Here is a 13,585-nt window from a genome sequence, read left to right as displayed (position 1 = left end):
AGGCAGCAGCATGCTCACCCCTGAGCAGGCTGGGCATGGAGGCTTGCCCAGATTCTCCTACCTTGAATAAGTCATAGAGTTCCTCTAGGTCTTCAGGAAGAATCGAGACTTCTGGGATAACGACGCGAAGCTTCAGGAAAGAATCGACAGTGACGGAGTTCATTCAAAGCCTGTGTTCCTGGGAGGACCACAGGGAGGAGGGGATTCTCCCTCCGGGTGTGGGACAGCAGGGGCCCTGTGCCTCCTCCTTCCCTCACACCATGGCTCCTGTCTGACATAAAGATCGCGTTCCAGTATCTTTCTCAGGTGTTTTATCCTCAACCTCTTTCCAATTTGCACATCAGTTTCTCAGAAAAGCACATTAAGCTCTAACAAAAATTAAAAAGCCCCCAGACATACAGCTTGGGCAGGAAGAGCCTTCTGAATAACAGTGGACACTCCCTGCAGGTCATCTGCACTAGACACTTCTCTATTGTACCTCAATCCTGCACAGTAGCATTTTACAACTGGGGAATCTGAGGTTTACAGGGGTTAATATACTCACAAACTGACACTAAAGCCCATGTTGTGTCTATCCCCTGGAACCCCTATTACGTTTTAAATAGAATACAGAAAGAAAAAAGGCTGGTGTTCTCATGTGACATAACCCACAGAGACACACACACCTGGTTAGCCCCTGAAGCCCACGAGCGTTGCTGTGACGTGGACTGTACTCACCACATTCTGCTTGGTGGTGTCCTCATGGCCCTGGAGAACCCTGATCCTGTGCTTATAGCGCAGGTGCTCAATCTGCTCCACGGACTGGTCTCCAAATTTCTGCAGGGAAACAAAGGACCACTGCTCAGAGTCCCTTTCTCATCCCAACAGTGGAAACAGGAAGTGCCAGGAAACCTCCCTCCTCGCCCGCCTCCCAGTCGCATTTCCAAGGGGCTTAAGGTGTTGGGGCACAGGGTGGGAGCTCCCATTACCTCATAGGAGTCCCGGATCAGGTCAGCAATGTCAGCCACAGGGTAAGGCTCCTGGTCGTCAGAGAAAAAGGCGTGGTGGCTGCCGACTGAGGGCCCCGGACTGTCCTCATTCTTAATGTGATCTAGAAACCTGAGTACACCAGCCAGTCAAAGCCCAAGTTTATCCTCATCCGGGCACCACCCAACACCCACTACCCCCACAGGGCCTTAGACATGCCAGTGCACCTCCAAACACCAACACCCGGTAGGAGGGTGAGCCTGCAGATACTCTGCTTATTTTAGAGAAAGGGAGAGACAGACATAAAACCAGGCTCATCAACAGGGTTACATGGGAGGGTTTCTGGGGGCTTAAACCTCTCCAGGGAAAGAAGCACAAGATTCCATGCATGCATGCAAGCAATAATAAACTTCCCTAATAATTCTAAAAGAGAACCTCCTCTTTAAATGTCAGTCGACTTGCCCTTGGCTCCCAGAGAGCCAGGTTCTAGAGCTTATCCCAGGTGGCTTTTCCTTCAGCTCACCAGCCATACGTGCACCGCCTGCCTGAGACCCACGTGGCCTGCTGTCCCCCCCAAGCTGCGTTCAAGGCCACTGTGAGTCCATCTCGATGCAAGACAACTAGAGAAAAGCATTTAGAGCCCTCTTCTTCCTGGACTCTTTCAGTGGAGAGGAGTAAGGGAAGACGGCACCCTCCAACCTATGTGGGTGACAGTGCCACATGGCAGCCTGGCTTGGGGGGACCATGGTGTGATGGCAGCCGAGAGGCAGAGTGGAACAGAAAACTTCCACAGCAAGGGCCCTGAGCAGCTGCTGCTGCCTCCTCCTGTGGTTGTCCAAGGTCCTGGTTGCTGCTGCCCGTTTCACACCCCACCCCCGCCCCCCATTAGCCACAGAAACAGGTGGCTGGGCCCACCTGCTGAGGATCATCAGGGCCTGGCCGTCGTCCTTGCTGCTGCACAAGTCCTCAGCATTGGCTTCCAGCACAGCCAGCCCCAGCTGGAAGATGGCTTTGATCCCATCGTAGAAGAAGCAATCTACCACATTCACCGCACTCTCCAGAGGCATGATGCTGAGGAACAGGGTCAGGAACCAGGAGAGAGAGATGGATGCCAGGGCTGAGAGGTCATTCATGTGCTCCGCCAGCTCTGGGAGATGGCCCTTGATGAGCTCCTCAAAGACAGACTGGTCCACTTGCGCCCCTGGAAAAGGAAGGCCGTGGGGCTCTGGTTGGGGCAGGACTCACTCTCTCTAAAGCCGGTGTGCAAATAAATTACTCTGAGGTAACCATAGTAAGGAGAAAGAATCTGAGTCCAGAAAAGCACCCACACTTAGTTCACTGATTTTTGACATTTTAACCAAGGTAATTCAATGAGCAAACGACAGTCTTTTCAAAATACAGTGCTCACTCAAATGAATATTGGTATGGGGTGAAAAAAAAAGCAGCCCCAACCCCTACCTCAAACCATACAGAAAAATATTTTGAAATAGATTAGACCTAAATATAAAAGCTAATACTATAAAAAACACTTTGAACTTTCTTCTTAAGTCATACATCTAGCCAAGCACAGTGGCTCACACCTGTAATCCCAGCACTTTGGGAGGTGAGAGGAATGCCTGAGCCCAGGGTTTCGAGACCAGCCTGGGCAACTTGGCGAGACCCCATCTCTACAATAAATAAAAAAAATTAGCCGGGTGTGGTGGTGCATGCCTTTGGTTCCAGTTACTTGTAAAGCTGAGGCAGAAGGATCACCTGAGCCCAGTAGATCAAGGCTGTGGTGGCTGTGAGCGTGCTACTGCACTCCAGCCTGGGCATCAGAGTGAAACTTTGACTCAAAAAAAAAAAAAAGTCATATATCTAACCTACGACCTAGCAATTCTACTCATAGATACCCATGAAAAATGGCCATATAGTCCCAAAAAGACTCGTTTGTGAATGCTCACTGCCACTTTATTTATCATAGCCCCAAACTGGAAGCAACTCATGTGCCCATCAATAGGTGACTGTACAAACAAAACACGGTATGAATACATAGTGAAATCCTGCTCAGCAACTAAGAGGATCACACTACTGATGCACCAACAATGTGGCTGCCTCTCAGACATTACATTGTGTGAAAGAAGCCAGACACAAAAGACTACGTTCTCTATTATTACATTTACACAAAGATCAAGAATAGGCCAAATTAGCCAGGCATGGTAGCTCCTGCCTGTAATCTCAGCACTTTGGGAGGCCAAGGCGGGAGAATCACTTCCAGGAGTTCAAGGCCAGCCTGGGCAACAGAATAACCTCATCTCTACAAAATAAAAATAAAAATAAATTAGCTGGGTGTGGTGCCATGCACCCATAATTTCAGCTACTCAGGAGGCTGAGGCAGGAGGATCGCCTGAGTCCTGTAGTTAGAGGCTGCAATGAATTGTGATTGTGCCGCTGCATTCCAGTCTGGGTGAAAGAGTAAGACCTCAACTCAAAAATAAAAAATACAAATAAAAAAAAGAATAGGTTGTAGTACAGTGGCAGGATCAGAGGCTCAACCTGCTGGGCTAAGTCTCCCGAGTAATCTATGATGGTAGGAATCCGCACCAAGCATTGCCTATGGCAGGTAAGGGGCAGAAGGGCGGTTTCTAGGGTAACAGAAATCTTCCAAATGTCCCCTCCTGACTTGAGGCAGCAGTCACACAGGTATGTACACTATCAACTATCACAGAGAGTCTGGCTGGTCATTGTTGAGTATGGTGTCACATCGCAACACTCATTAAGCAATGGCTTTGTCAATGGCCCTGACAAGATGCCTCTCAATGACACTGAGGTTCTGATTATTCTTTGCTACTCTGTACATTACACTGGTTACATCATTACACGGCTTCCCACAACACAGAGTGAAAAGGGAAATGAAATAATGAACCACTCAGACACACAAGGGGAGCTGGTGAAGACAGCCAAAAGCTCACCGAAAGGTATGCCTATAACCCAAAGGTCCCAGCTAGTGCAGCCTTCCCAGCCAAGCATACCTACCACTCTGCCCCTCCTTACCACCTTCAGTTCTCAGGACTCAGTCTTCAAAGCTCCTTCCCCCGGCCTTGCCCCTATATCCAGTTAGTTCTGAATTCTGTCTCAAGTTGGTTCTTTCGTTCCTGTTCCCACAGCTGCCACCCTAATTTTAGGCCACCCCCATCTCTCATCTGAGTTACTAAGAAGCATCCCTGGGATCACCAGTTCCCAAAATGTGCTTATTATTTTCTCTATAGGTGGTTGCTGGACCTCAGAGAGAGCACACGTTCAAATCTCAACCGCATGAAAGACACAGGCACTGTGTGGGGCTGTAGATTTACCAGAGCCCAGTCAGCAGCAAACACGTGTTGTTTTGGCGCTGGAGTCTCACTGTCGCCCGGGTCGCAGTACAGTGGCAGGATCACAGGCTCAACCTGCTGGGCTAAGTCTCCCGAGTAGCCAAGGCCACACCCGGTTTTTCATTTTTTGGAGAGATGAGGTCTCACTGTATTGCCCAGGCTGTTCTCCAACTCCTAGGTCCAAGCAATACTCCAGCCTCAGCCTCCCAAAGTGCTGGGCCATCGCTGGGCCTCTTTCTTACCATCTCTTTATGGAAGCAAGGGACTTTTCCAAGTCTGCCCTTTAACTGAAGGTTTGGACCTTGAAGGGCTCCAGCAGCATCCCCTCATCCCCTCTCTCCTCTAGGGGAACTGAGGACCTCCCATCTGTATAAGCACCCCGGGCTACCGAGAGGCACCTCTGCTTCAGGCCATGGCCTCAGGGAAAAACCACTCTGGTTTTCACTTTTCAACTTGTTTCTTGGGCCTAGGGACCATCCTTTCTCCTAGTAAGTTCATCTATCCATCTAAAATCATTGGTTTGTTTGAATTCAAAATCTTTAGGTGTTTATAGCAGGAGCATATTGGGGTTATCTTCCTCCACTCTACTGCCAGAAGTGCACAGAGGATTCCTGAGTTAGCTGTGCAAACTCACAAGCCAAACCGTGTCTGCACATAGACTAGCTGAGCGGTACTGAGGGATTCTGTAAACCAGATTGATGACAAACATCTTGCCCGGGCTCTGTCACCGTTCCCAGAGGCAGAGGAGGAGGAAGGGAGGCGGTTTACCGATCACTCGGTGGTTGAAGTAGTCAGGCAGCATCCGCTCACACACGGCGACCAGCAACCAAAAGGCTTCCTCCTCCTTGGCATACAGGAGCAGCACAGAGGTCAGGATATTCATGGACTGGGGGTCAGAGGAGGGACAGTTACAGACGTGATGCCACTGAGACACGAAAAACCCACAAGTCCAAATGACCCACAACAGTGAAGACTCTGGAGGTGAGAGATCCAGCATACCCCAGCCACAGGGACACTATAAAATGGGCTGCCTGAGACACCAGCATGGCCCGCTCAAGACACACTTAGTGGAGCAGCAGCCACCAGTCCGCCCTGCCCCATCCAGTAATGTGAGATCTAGCCGTGGTGCAAGTCTCCAGCATGGATCAAATCCAGCTGCTTTCTCTGCGTATGTTCAAATCCACACCCACACACAACTTCATTAACGTTGATTTTGCTTATTCACAGGAAAGCAAAGTCTGAAATCTCAAATTTTGAAATGTCAGAAGCTTCACCAACACAGTCTGGTGTTGGGTGGGCTCTTGCTGCCGTTTTAATCCCTGCTTTCATGCTGTGCTTGTTGACTGCATCCCTGAGCTCAGGAACAGCTCAGAGGACGTTCTACCTCCACTCACGTTTCCTGAAGGAACGGGTTGTTTCTTAATCATCTTTTTTCTCCCCAAATAGCACTGTCATTTCAAATGACCCCAATAATTTCTGCAGAGTTCTAGAGGTTCTGTTAGTCCCATCCTGAGGCTGAGCTCCAAGGGGACACTGAAAACGGAATCTACCCTTCGGCCAGCAGTCACTCCACATGTCCTCTTTTCAGGCTCAGGGTAAACTTTTTTTTTTGAGTCAGATTCTCACTCTGTAGCCCAGGCTGGAGTGCAGAGGCACACTCACGGCCACCCCAGTGTTGACCTGCTGGGCTCTGGAGATCCTACTGCCTCAGCCTTCCAAGTAGCTGGAACTACATGCATGTGCTACCACACCCGGCTAATTTTTTGATTTATTGTAGAGATGACGTCTCGCCAAGTTGCCCAGGCTGTTCTCGAACCCATGGGCTCAGGTAATACCCTCACCTCAACCTCCCAAACTGCTGGGATTACAGGCTTGAGCTGACGCGCTCGGCCCAGGGTAAACTTTTAAATCTCAAATGATCAACCTGTTTGGCCGTATGAGGTGATTTCCTTTGGCTCTCATTAGATACCTTCCTTCCGGGAAGGGGCCCAGTCCAGTGCTGTCACAAGAGGGCTGGCAACAGAACCAAAGTCCTGGGGGTCAGCGTGAGACACAGACTGAGGGGTCTCTGCACTCGGGGCACTCCACCTCACCTGGCAGTATCCAATCTTGGGGTTCCGGTGGGCGTAGGCAGTCAGGACCCTCCTCAAAGCCGCGATGCCTGTTTCATTCTGGAAGGCAGGGTGCTCCGGCAGGGAGCGGTGCAGGTCCCGCTCTATCTCCTCAGTCACCAGGCAGCACTTCCCCAGGGACTCCTCCACCAGATTGCCATAGTAGCCTGGGTGTGAGGCGAGGTCTGTCACGGCATCTGAGTTGCAAAAGCAACGATGCAAGGAGGAATAAGGACCAGGATGGCATCACTACTAAGAGGAGGCTCGTCATGTCAGGAGACCCCAATGGAGTCTTATTACTTACTGAGGGAACTAAAATATGTTGAGTCCACACACACCCAAAAGGACTTCATTGCTGCCACATGGCCAAGGCCAAAAACCAAAATAAAAAATAAAAGAGGGGTACCCCCTTTGGATCCCCTCCCACTGTGGGAGTTTTTCTGTCCCCTCAACAACTCCTGCTTTGGAAAGAAAGAAAGAGAGAGAGAGAGAGGGAGGGAGGGAGGGAGGGAGGGAGGGAGGAAGGAAGGGAGGAAGGAAGGAAGGAAGGAGGCTTTTAAAAGAATAATTTTATATGGAGAGGAAAAAAATTCACAATAGAAATAATTTTATCAATATACTCTTAATAAGCTGTATTCCCCAGTTAACAGGAGTGTGTGTACACACACACATACACACACACATTCACACATTAATTCAGCAAGAAATTACACTGAGCACCTATGTGTAAAGCACTTAGAAGGTGCAATCATGACGGCGTAAAGCTAACAAACTATTACTACAAAGGGGCCAACATGAGACTCCGAAGGTCAGGGTCAAGACGTGCAGACCACAGCAGGGCCGCCAAACACAGAAAACTGCCTGCGTCAGCCACCCACTGCCAAGCTGCCACCCTGGTCCCAAGATCAGGGAATGAACGAATCAGCACCATGTGAGGACTCCACGTCTCATCAACCAGCACCAAAGCACCTGAGGTTTCAGCCAGCGTCCCTCCCAGGGGCTGGCAGCAAGGAGGGGCTGAGGGCAGCGGAAGGCAGAAAGGGGTCCGAGTCCACCTTCAAGCACTGGTTAACGTTTTACTGTTCGGACTGGCTGCAGTCAAACACCCTCCTTCTCGACTCTCCTGTCCGCAGTGGCTCACGGTGTCTCCCATCATCTCTGTTAAACAGTCCCCATGGTATCGCTGTGTGATAACCAGCACTTATGCTAAAAACCATCACTCAGTCACCAACAGCTTAAATGCCACAGTGATCTTTCTGTCAACAAAGGAAATACCCGTATGTTCATATAGTCCCAGACTGAAAACAGGAAAGCACGGTCCTACAGGAAAAGTGCATGTGTGTCTGCAGGTTAGAAGGGCCTAGAAGGATGTAGGGACAGTGGCAGGTGGGGAGGGGGTTATGAGTAATGTTACTTCCTTTGCCTGCTCCTCTGTGCTTATTTTCAATTATGACTGTACACTATTTTTATTATATACAAAATACAGGAGACATTTTTTTATTTTTAAAAGGAGGTGATTTGATGGTATATATGTCTCTGGTCAGCAGCTGCAGAAACCAGCAGGAGGCAAGAAGGAAACAAGGTGTGCAACGGTTCAAGAACCATAAAGAACATGGACCAAGCCTGACGCCATTGAGCATGGTGGAAAGCACAAATTGTGCATTTGGATCTCTCGGGCAGGACCGGGGAGGGGGATGGGTATTCTGGTCCGTCTCAGCCCACCCACTAATAAATGTCCCGACAGGGGGCTCCTAGCTGCTACCCAACAGTGAGAGGGAAGTCACAGGGTCTGAGGCTGAAAAAGGCCCTCACTGAATGGGTCAAGCAGTGGAAGCAGGAAGTGGAACAGAAGTCAGATCTGCATTTTGCCTATTGTGGGTGCCGTGTGTCTTCAACAGAGGACGGACTGTGGAAACGACATTCTGAGAGATTTGCTTCAGCACCACGGCCAGTCCACCATACACAAGGATTTCTTTTGGTCTATTTCAGAGCTCTCTCCTACAAAGACACTTCACCTCCAGGAGGTTCTTAGAATTCTCAACACTACGTGGAGACTCATAAAGTCATTTTTAAAAGAAAAGAGATCACTTCACTCAGACCTCACGTTTAGTGAGGAGGACACTGCAGCCCAGGGCCCTCAGGCAACCTGACCACTGTCTCACAACTAACACACGGCTCCAAAGCCCTCAGCAGGGGATTCACAGGAATAACCCAAAGACAGATGACTTTGTCTGCACACACACATACACACACACATACACACACACACACACACGCACACCTCAGATTACAGCGTGTGCCTGGGTCCACTCCAACAACCACATTTGGCCTAAAAACACCAGAAGCACTTGCCTGAGAAAAGGAGCCAGAGTCGTCCACGTAAAGACTCAGGAATCCCCATGGCTACGAGCTTCCGAATCTTCTCTGTGCGGAACATACACACGGTTCTGCCATATTCCACAAAGTGGTCATTCCACAGACTTATCTTTATCTGTTCTCTGGACTGGAAATGGACATGTTATTAACATACAAAGAAGCCTGTACACACCCGCCCCACAGCCAACTCACAATCCACAGTGGAGGAAGTACCACCTCTGCTAACAGAGGAACCAAGGGGGTTGGCAATGACACCTGTATTCCAGCAGCAAATATTTTTGAATCTCTACCAGGCACAGAGAATGCAAAGATGAATAGCAGAGTACCAACCCTCTAAGAGTTCAGAGCCCAGTGAGAGCACTGATACAAATAAAATGCAACTCCTTTGGCAAAGTTGACAATAAGAAAATATAAATCCAAACCCTAAAGTAGCCCAAATCAGATAGGAGGTGGGGTGGGACTGGGGGATGTTAGGGGAAGCTTCCTCAGGATATTAATGCTGAACCCACTGCTGAAACATTGGCCAGTTCAGTGGGGAAGGGTGAGCAAAGGATGTCACAATCTGCCCTGAGCTTCCTGACAGCCAGAGGGAAAATTGAAACCTGAAAAGTTATATTGTTCTCATAAACAGAAATCAGAAAAAATACTTTTTTTTTTTTTTTTTTTTTGAGTCAAGGTCTCATTCTGTCACCCAGGCTGGATGAATGTGGTGGCACGATCACAGCTCACCACAGCCTTGACCTCCTGGGCTCAGGTGACCCTTCCACCTCAGCCTCCTGAGTAACTGGGACTACAGTATGCACCACCACACCCTGCTGACTTTTAAAATTTTTTTTTAGAGATGAAGTCTGGCTATGTTACCCAGGCTGGTCTCAAACTCCTAAACTCAAGCAATCCTCCTGCCTTGACCTCCCAAAGTGCTGGGATTATAGGTGTGAGCCACCGAGCTCAGCCTGATACCATTTCCCTAGATAACCGAAAATACTTTAAAATTACCACTACATAGCAGGGATGTTTAGTGCCTCTTAAACAAGATTATTTATATTTGTTTTTAATTATCTGTATTCTCCAGTAATGAAAGTAGTACATATATACATTCAACATTCTCACGTGTGTATTCAACAAGGGCTGATTAAGCATCTGTGGGTAAAGCAGATGAGAGGGCTCCGTTCTGGATACACCAAGCTAACCATCAGTTACGAGGGCTGCTAAGCAGCCAGAAAGAAGTCTAGGGTGATGACGTCTGCAGCCACCCTCTGGTACTCACGGTACAACGTGGCAGCCCCCTGCCCCAGCCCTATTTTCCAAGTCTAACTTCTGGTCTCTTTACCTGATTGTACATGGCATTTACCTCAAATTCTCCCTACAAAGATGAAACCTGTCAGGAAATATAGCAAACATATTTTTAGTCCAGTAAAACTAGGAGACAGGTGACCTTTTGCCCCAGAAGACATAAGAAGGAATGCTGTAACAAGGAGCAGGCACCGATGCTACTGGGTGGAGAGAAGAACCTGTTTTGCACCTGGAACCCCCAGGGACAGTGCTGCCTGCCCTCCAGGCCACACAGTTGAGAGCCCCTGAAGGGCAGGCGGGGAGAGCAGCCCCCTCAGTCCTTTGACCACATGGGTGGACCCCTTTTACTTTTCACCAACCAATATTTTTGAATCTCTAATAGACACAGCAGACGGGAAGATGAATAACACAGAGTACCAGCTCTCTAAGAGTTCAGAACCCAGTGAGAGCATTTGCCTCAGTGCAGTTGGCTCGGCATTGACATCCTGATGAAGCTTCCCCTAATACCCCCCAGCTCCACCCCACCTCCTATCTGATTTGTGCTGCTTTTTTATTTTCTTGGACAAGAGGGAGGAGGCGTGCTGGCTTCTCGAGGTCGCCTGGCCACCTGGCCAACCCAACCTCCCAAAACCCTGAGAAGCTGGTGGGTACAAGGGTCACATTCCCCGGCAGCTCAGACATCTGGGCAACCACCCACAGGCCCAGCGAGGCAGAGCCGCCTCACCCACCATTCCGGAGTCAGGGCTCTGGCTGCCTGACTGCTGGAAGACAGTGACCAGGGCGTCGGGGTGCAGCAGCGGGCTCTTCTCTTTTTCACTCTCCTTGCTATTTTGAGAAGACACCATTTCAAGATCCCTAAACCTGTGGTCACTGCACATGCTTGTTGAATGAAACACAGGTGAAGCCTGCACAGCAAAAGAGACACAGACAGACAAAGAGAAGAAAGCCATTGCTTTGATCAGACAGTCTTTGTTTTGCCTTTCGATGCGCAAACACAACAGGCTTAAACTACTCAAGAGAAAAGCAGACAAGCTAGATCCAACAGGACTTAACCCTCAGGAAGAAACGGCCCCCTGCATCTTCCCAGGGAGGCTGCTGACGGCACAAAGAGCCTGGGTCCACGCGCAGTTCTTCATGGCAGTCTCAGCCTCCCTAGCTTCTGGAACTGAGTGACCACCTGGAGAAAGCAGCTCTCCGGTCCAGAGAGAGGCCACATCTCCTTTTCTCCCTGCCGCTATTTTGGGTGAAAAGAGGTCAGGAAAGAGGAGAGCAGGAGGGTGGGCCCCAGCTGGCACGGGTCCATCTCCACAGCTGTCCAACTGACTCAAGGACGATGAAGCCAGTCTTCTAGCAAGTTACTTCTGCCCCCAACACTGCCATCCCCTCGAACCTCAGAAGTGGGGGTACCCGCCTCTCACCTGTCAAGAGGGTGTCCCCACCACCCCATCCAACCTGTGGCATGATTCCACTCTTCCCTGTGTACCACTCAGAACACCCAGCACTGGACACGAGGCCAGACTACACACGGGCCCAAGAGTCTCAAATGTCACCTTCTCGTCCCCAGGTGTATCTCTTTATGGGTATGCCCCTCGGCAGACCACTGCCCCAGAAGCGGTGAAAAGAGGAACTTTCAGCATATGGAATGCCATTGTCCTGAAGGACCGTACCACGTCGTCATCCACTGAGGCGTCGTAGTGCGCCGGGTGGTTGGCGTGGACCTGCTTCAGCCTCACAAGCAGACCCTCCACCAGGCTCTCTCTGTCCCGGAGCTCGATGAACTGGAAGGCCATCTTGCTCCTGATGCTGACGATGATGGGGTGAGGCAGCAGGCTTGTGTCCTCCATCTTCTCGATGCTCACCACCTGCCACAAAGGGACAGGAGGAAGAGGGCATGGCATTACATATCCAGAAGACACCCCAAGATAAAAGGCAAAGCCAAACGACGGCAATAGGAAACCCCATTCAAGGGTTAGAAAGTGCACGGGATGGCATTATTCACAATCCCCAAAGGCAGGAAGCAGCCAAGGCTCCAATGACAGATGAATGGATAACAAAATGTGGTCTTCTCCATACGATGGAACATTACTCTGCCCTTCAAAGGAAGGAAATTCTAACACCTGCTACAACATGGTTGAACCTTAAGGACATTATGCTCGGTGAAATAAGCTAGTCGCCAAAAGGCCAATACTGCATGATTCCACTTTTAAGAGAGACCTAGAACAGTCAAATTCATAAAGACAGAAAGCAGCAGGGTAGCTGCCAGGGGTTGGGGAAGGAGCAAGGGGAGTTCTTTATTTAATGGTACAGAGTTTCAGTTTGGGAAAAGGAAAAGACTCTGGAGATGACACGTGGTAGTTGCACAATAATGTGAATGTGCTTAATGCCACTAAACTATACATTTAAAAATGGTGACAATGATTTTGTTTGTTGTTCATATGTCACCATATTTTGTAAATGTATATAAGGCAACTCCCTGATTTCTTCTCCACAGACAAGTAAAAATATTTATGAAATGAAGACATCTACTACGGAATAATGACATGGAGACGGGAGGGCACATGAATAAAAGAGTTTTGAGTTTTTCCAAAGAACAGCATCCAGCACCTATGTTACAAGCATCTGGAGGTCTTGAGGCATAACAGAGCTGTGGGTGCTGTCTCTCAGCAGACGCCTTGAAATCAGAGAACTAAGGTGCTCAGGTCTGGAATAACTCAGGCGGCCCTTGTTTCTGGGAAGAGAACTGCAGAATTCCATAGGATGAAGGGACCTGATCCATATTACAGGAAGCAGTTGATAATTTTTAACTAAATTTCCCAGAGGGTTATAAAAGCCAAGCAATTTACCACTGATTTTCAAAAGATGACACTTGTATAAGCTGTCTTTTTTCGTTTTTTGGAAGGGGAAAGGAGATGATTGGTTCCTAAGACCTGCTGGGAAAGCTTTAATTGCTAGGCATGTACTTTTTAAAAATAACAGCTTTATCAGTAATGGGAAGGTTAGAGTACTGTTTTGAGGTTAGAGTACTGTTTTCACCAATCACTTCTAGGCCAATTTCAGGTTGCTATAGCAACAACAGAACAAACAATGGCCAAATGGGTAATGGTCCGGTTCAGGCCATATTTCCCTCAAGTGCCAAGTCACCCAGTTGACAATCTTTAGATGGCAAAGCCATGCTGTTTGAACACACCCTCCCATGTTTCATCTTATAGCCGGCAACTGCAGGTTCGATGGCAAAAGACCGCCTCAGGAGGCACATAGTAGGGCAGTGGCTACCTCTCTGAGCGGAAGGATGACCTTACAGCAGCCGTCTTCCCTGCTGGCAAAGCAGATGTAGCTATCAGAGGTAAACATCCGCCCCACGGTGTGACAGCGGCTGAAAGGTGTCCAGAGCGAGCAGTCCACGACCGCATGCAGCTTCTCCTTCCGCGGCAACCTGAAGAAAGCCCGGAAGAACTCATTCTGTGCTCTGGCTTCAAGGTCCCTGGGAAA

General features: G+C 49.2%; 1 protein-coding gene across 2 annotated transcripts in view; it reads right to left on the bottom strand.

The window, feature by feature from the left end:
* The window catches only part of TBC1D8 (TBC1 domain family member 8), a 72,273-nt gene that overhangs the window by 16,177 nt on the left and 42,511 nt on the right, over window positions 1-13,585 (bottom strand). For both annotated transcript variants that reach the window (XM_021719225.1, XM_008071433.1), the window contains exons 5-14: window positions 13,370-13,577; window positions 11,764-11,958; window positions 10,825-11,001; window positions 8,780-8,930; window positions 6,410-6,624; window positions 5,085-5,202; window positions 1,882-2,167; window positions 969-1,098; window positions 718-816; window positions 62-130 (exon numbers count right to left, since the gene is read on the bottom strand). In XM_021719225.1, the coding sequence (XP_021574900.1) occupies window positions 62-130; window positions 718-816; window positions 969-1,098; window positions 1,882-2,167; window positions 5,085-5,202; window positions 6,410-6,624; window positions 8,780-8,930; window positions 10,825-11,001; window positions 11,764-11,958; window positions 13,370-13,577 (1,648 nt within the window). The remainder of the gene's footprint in view (window positions 1-61; window positions 131-717; window positions 817-968; window positions 1,099-1,881; window positions 2,168-5,084; window positions 5,203-6,409; window positions 6,625-8,779; window positions 8,931-10,824; window positions 11,002-11,763; window positions 11,959-13,369; window positions 13,578-13,585) is intronic.

The sequence above is a fragment of the Carlito syrichta genome, unplaced genomic scaffold (genome assembly GCF_000164805.1).
Source record: "Carlito syrichta isolate Samal-C Ts95f unplaced genomic scaffold, Tarsius_syrichta-2.0.1 Scaffold314328, whole genome shotgun sequence".
NCBI lineage: Eukaryota > Metazoa > Chordata > Mammalia > Primates > Tarsiidae > Carlito > Carlito syrichta.
The sequence above is the reverse complement of the archived record's forward strand: the minus strand, read 5'-3'. Positions and strand labels throughout refer to the sequence as shown.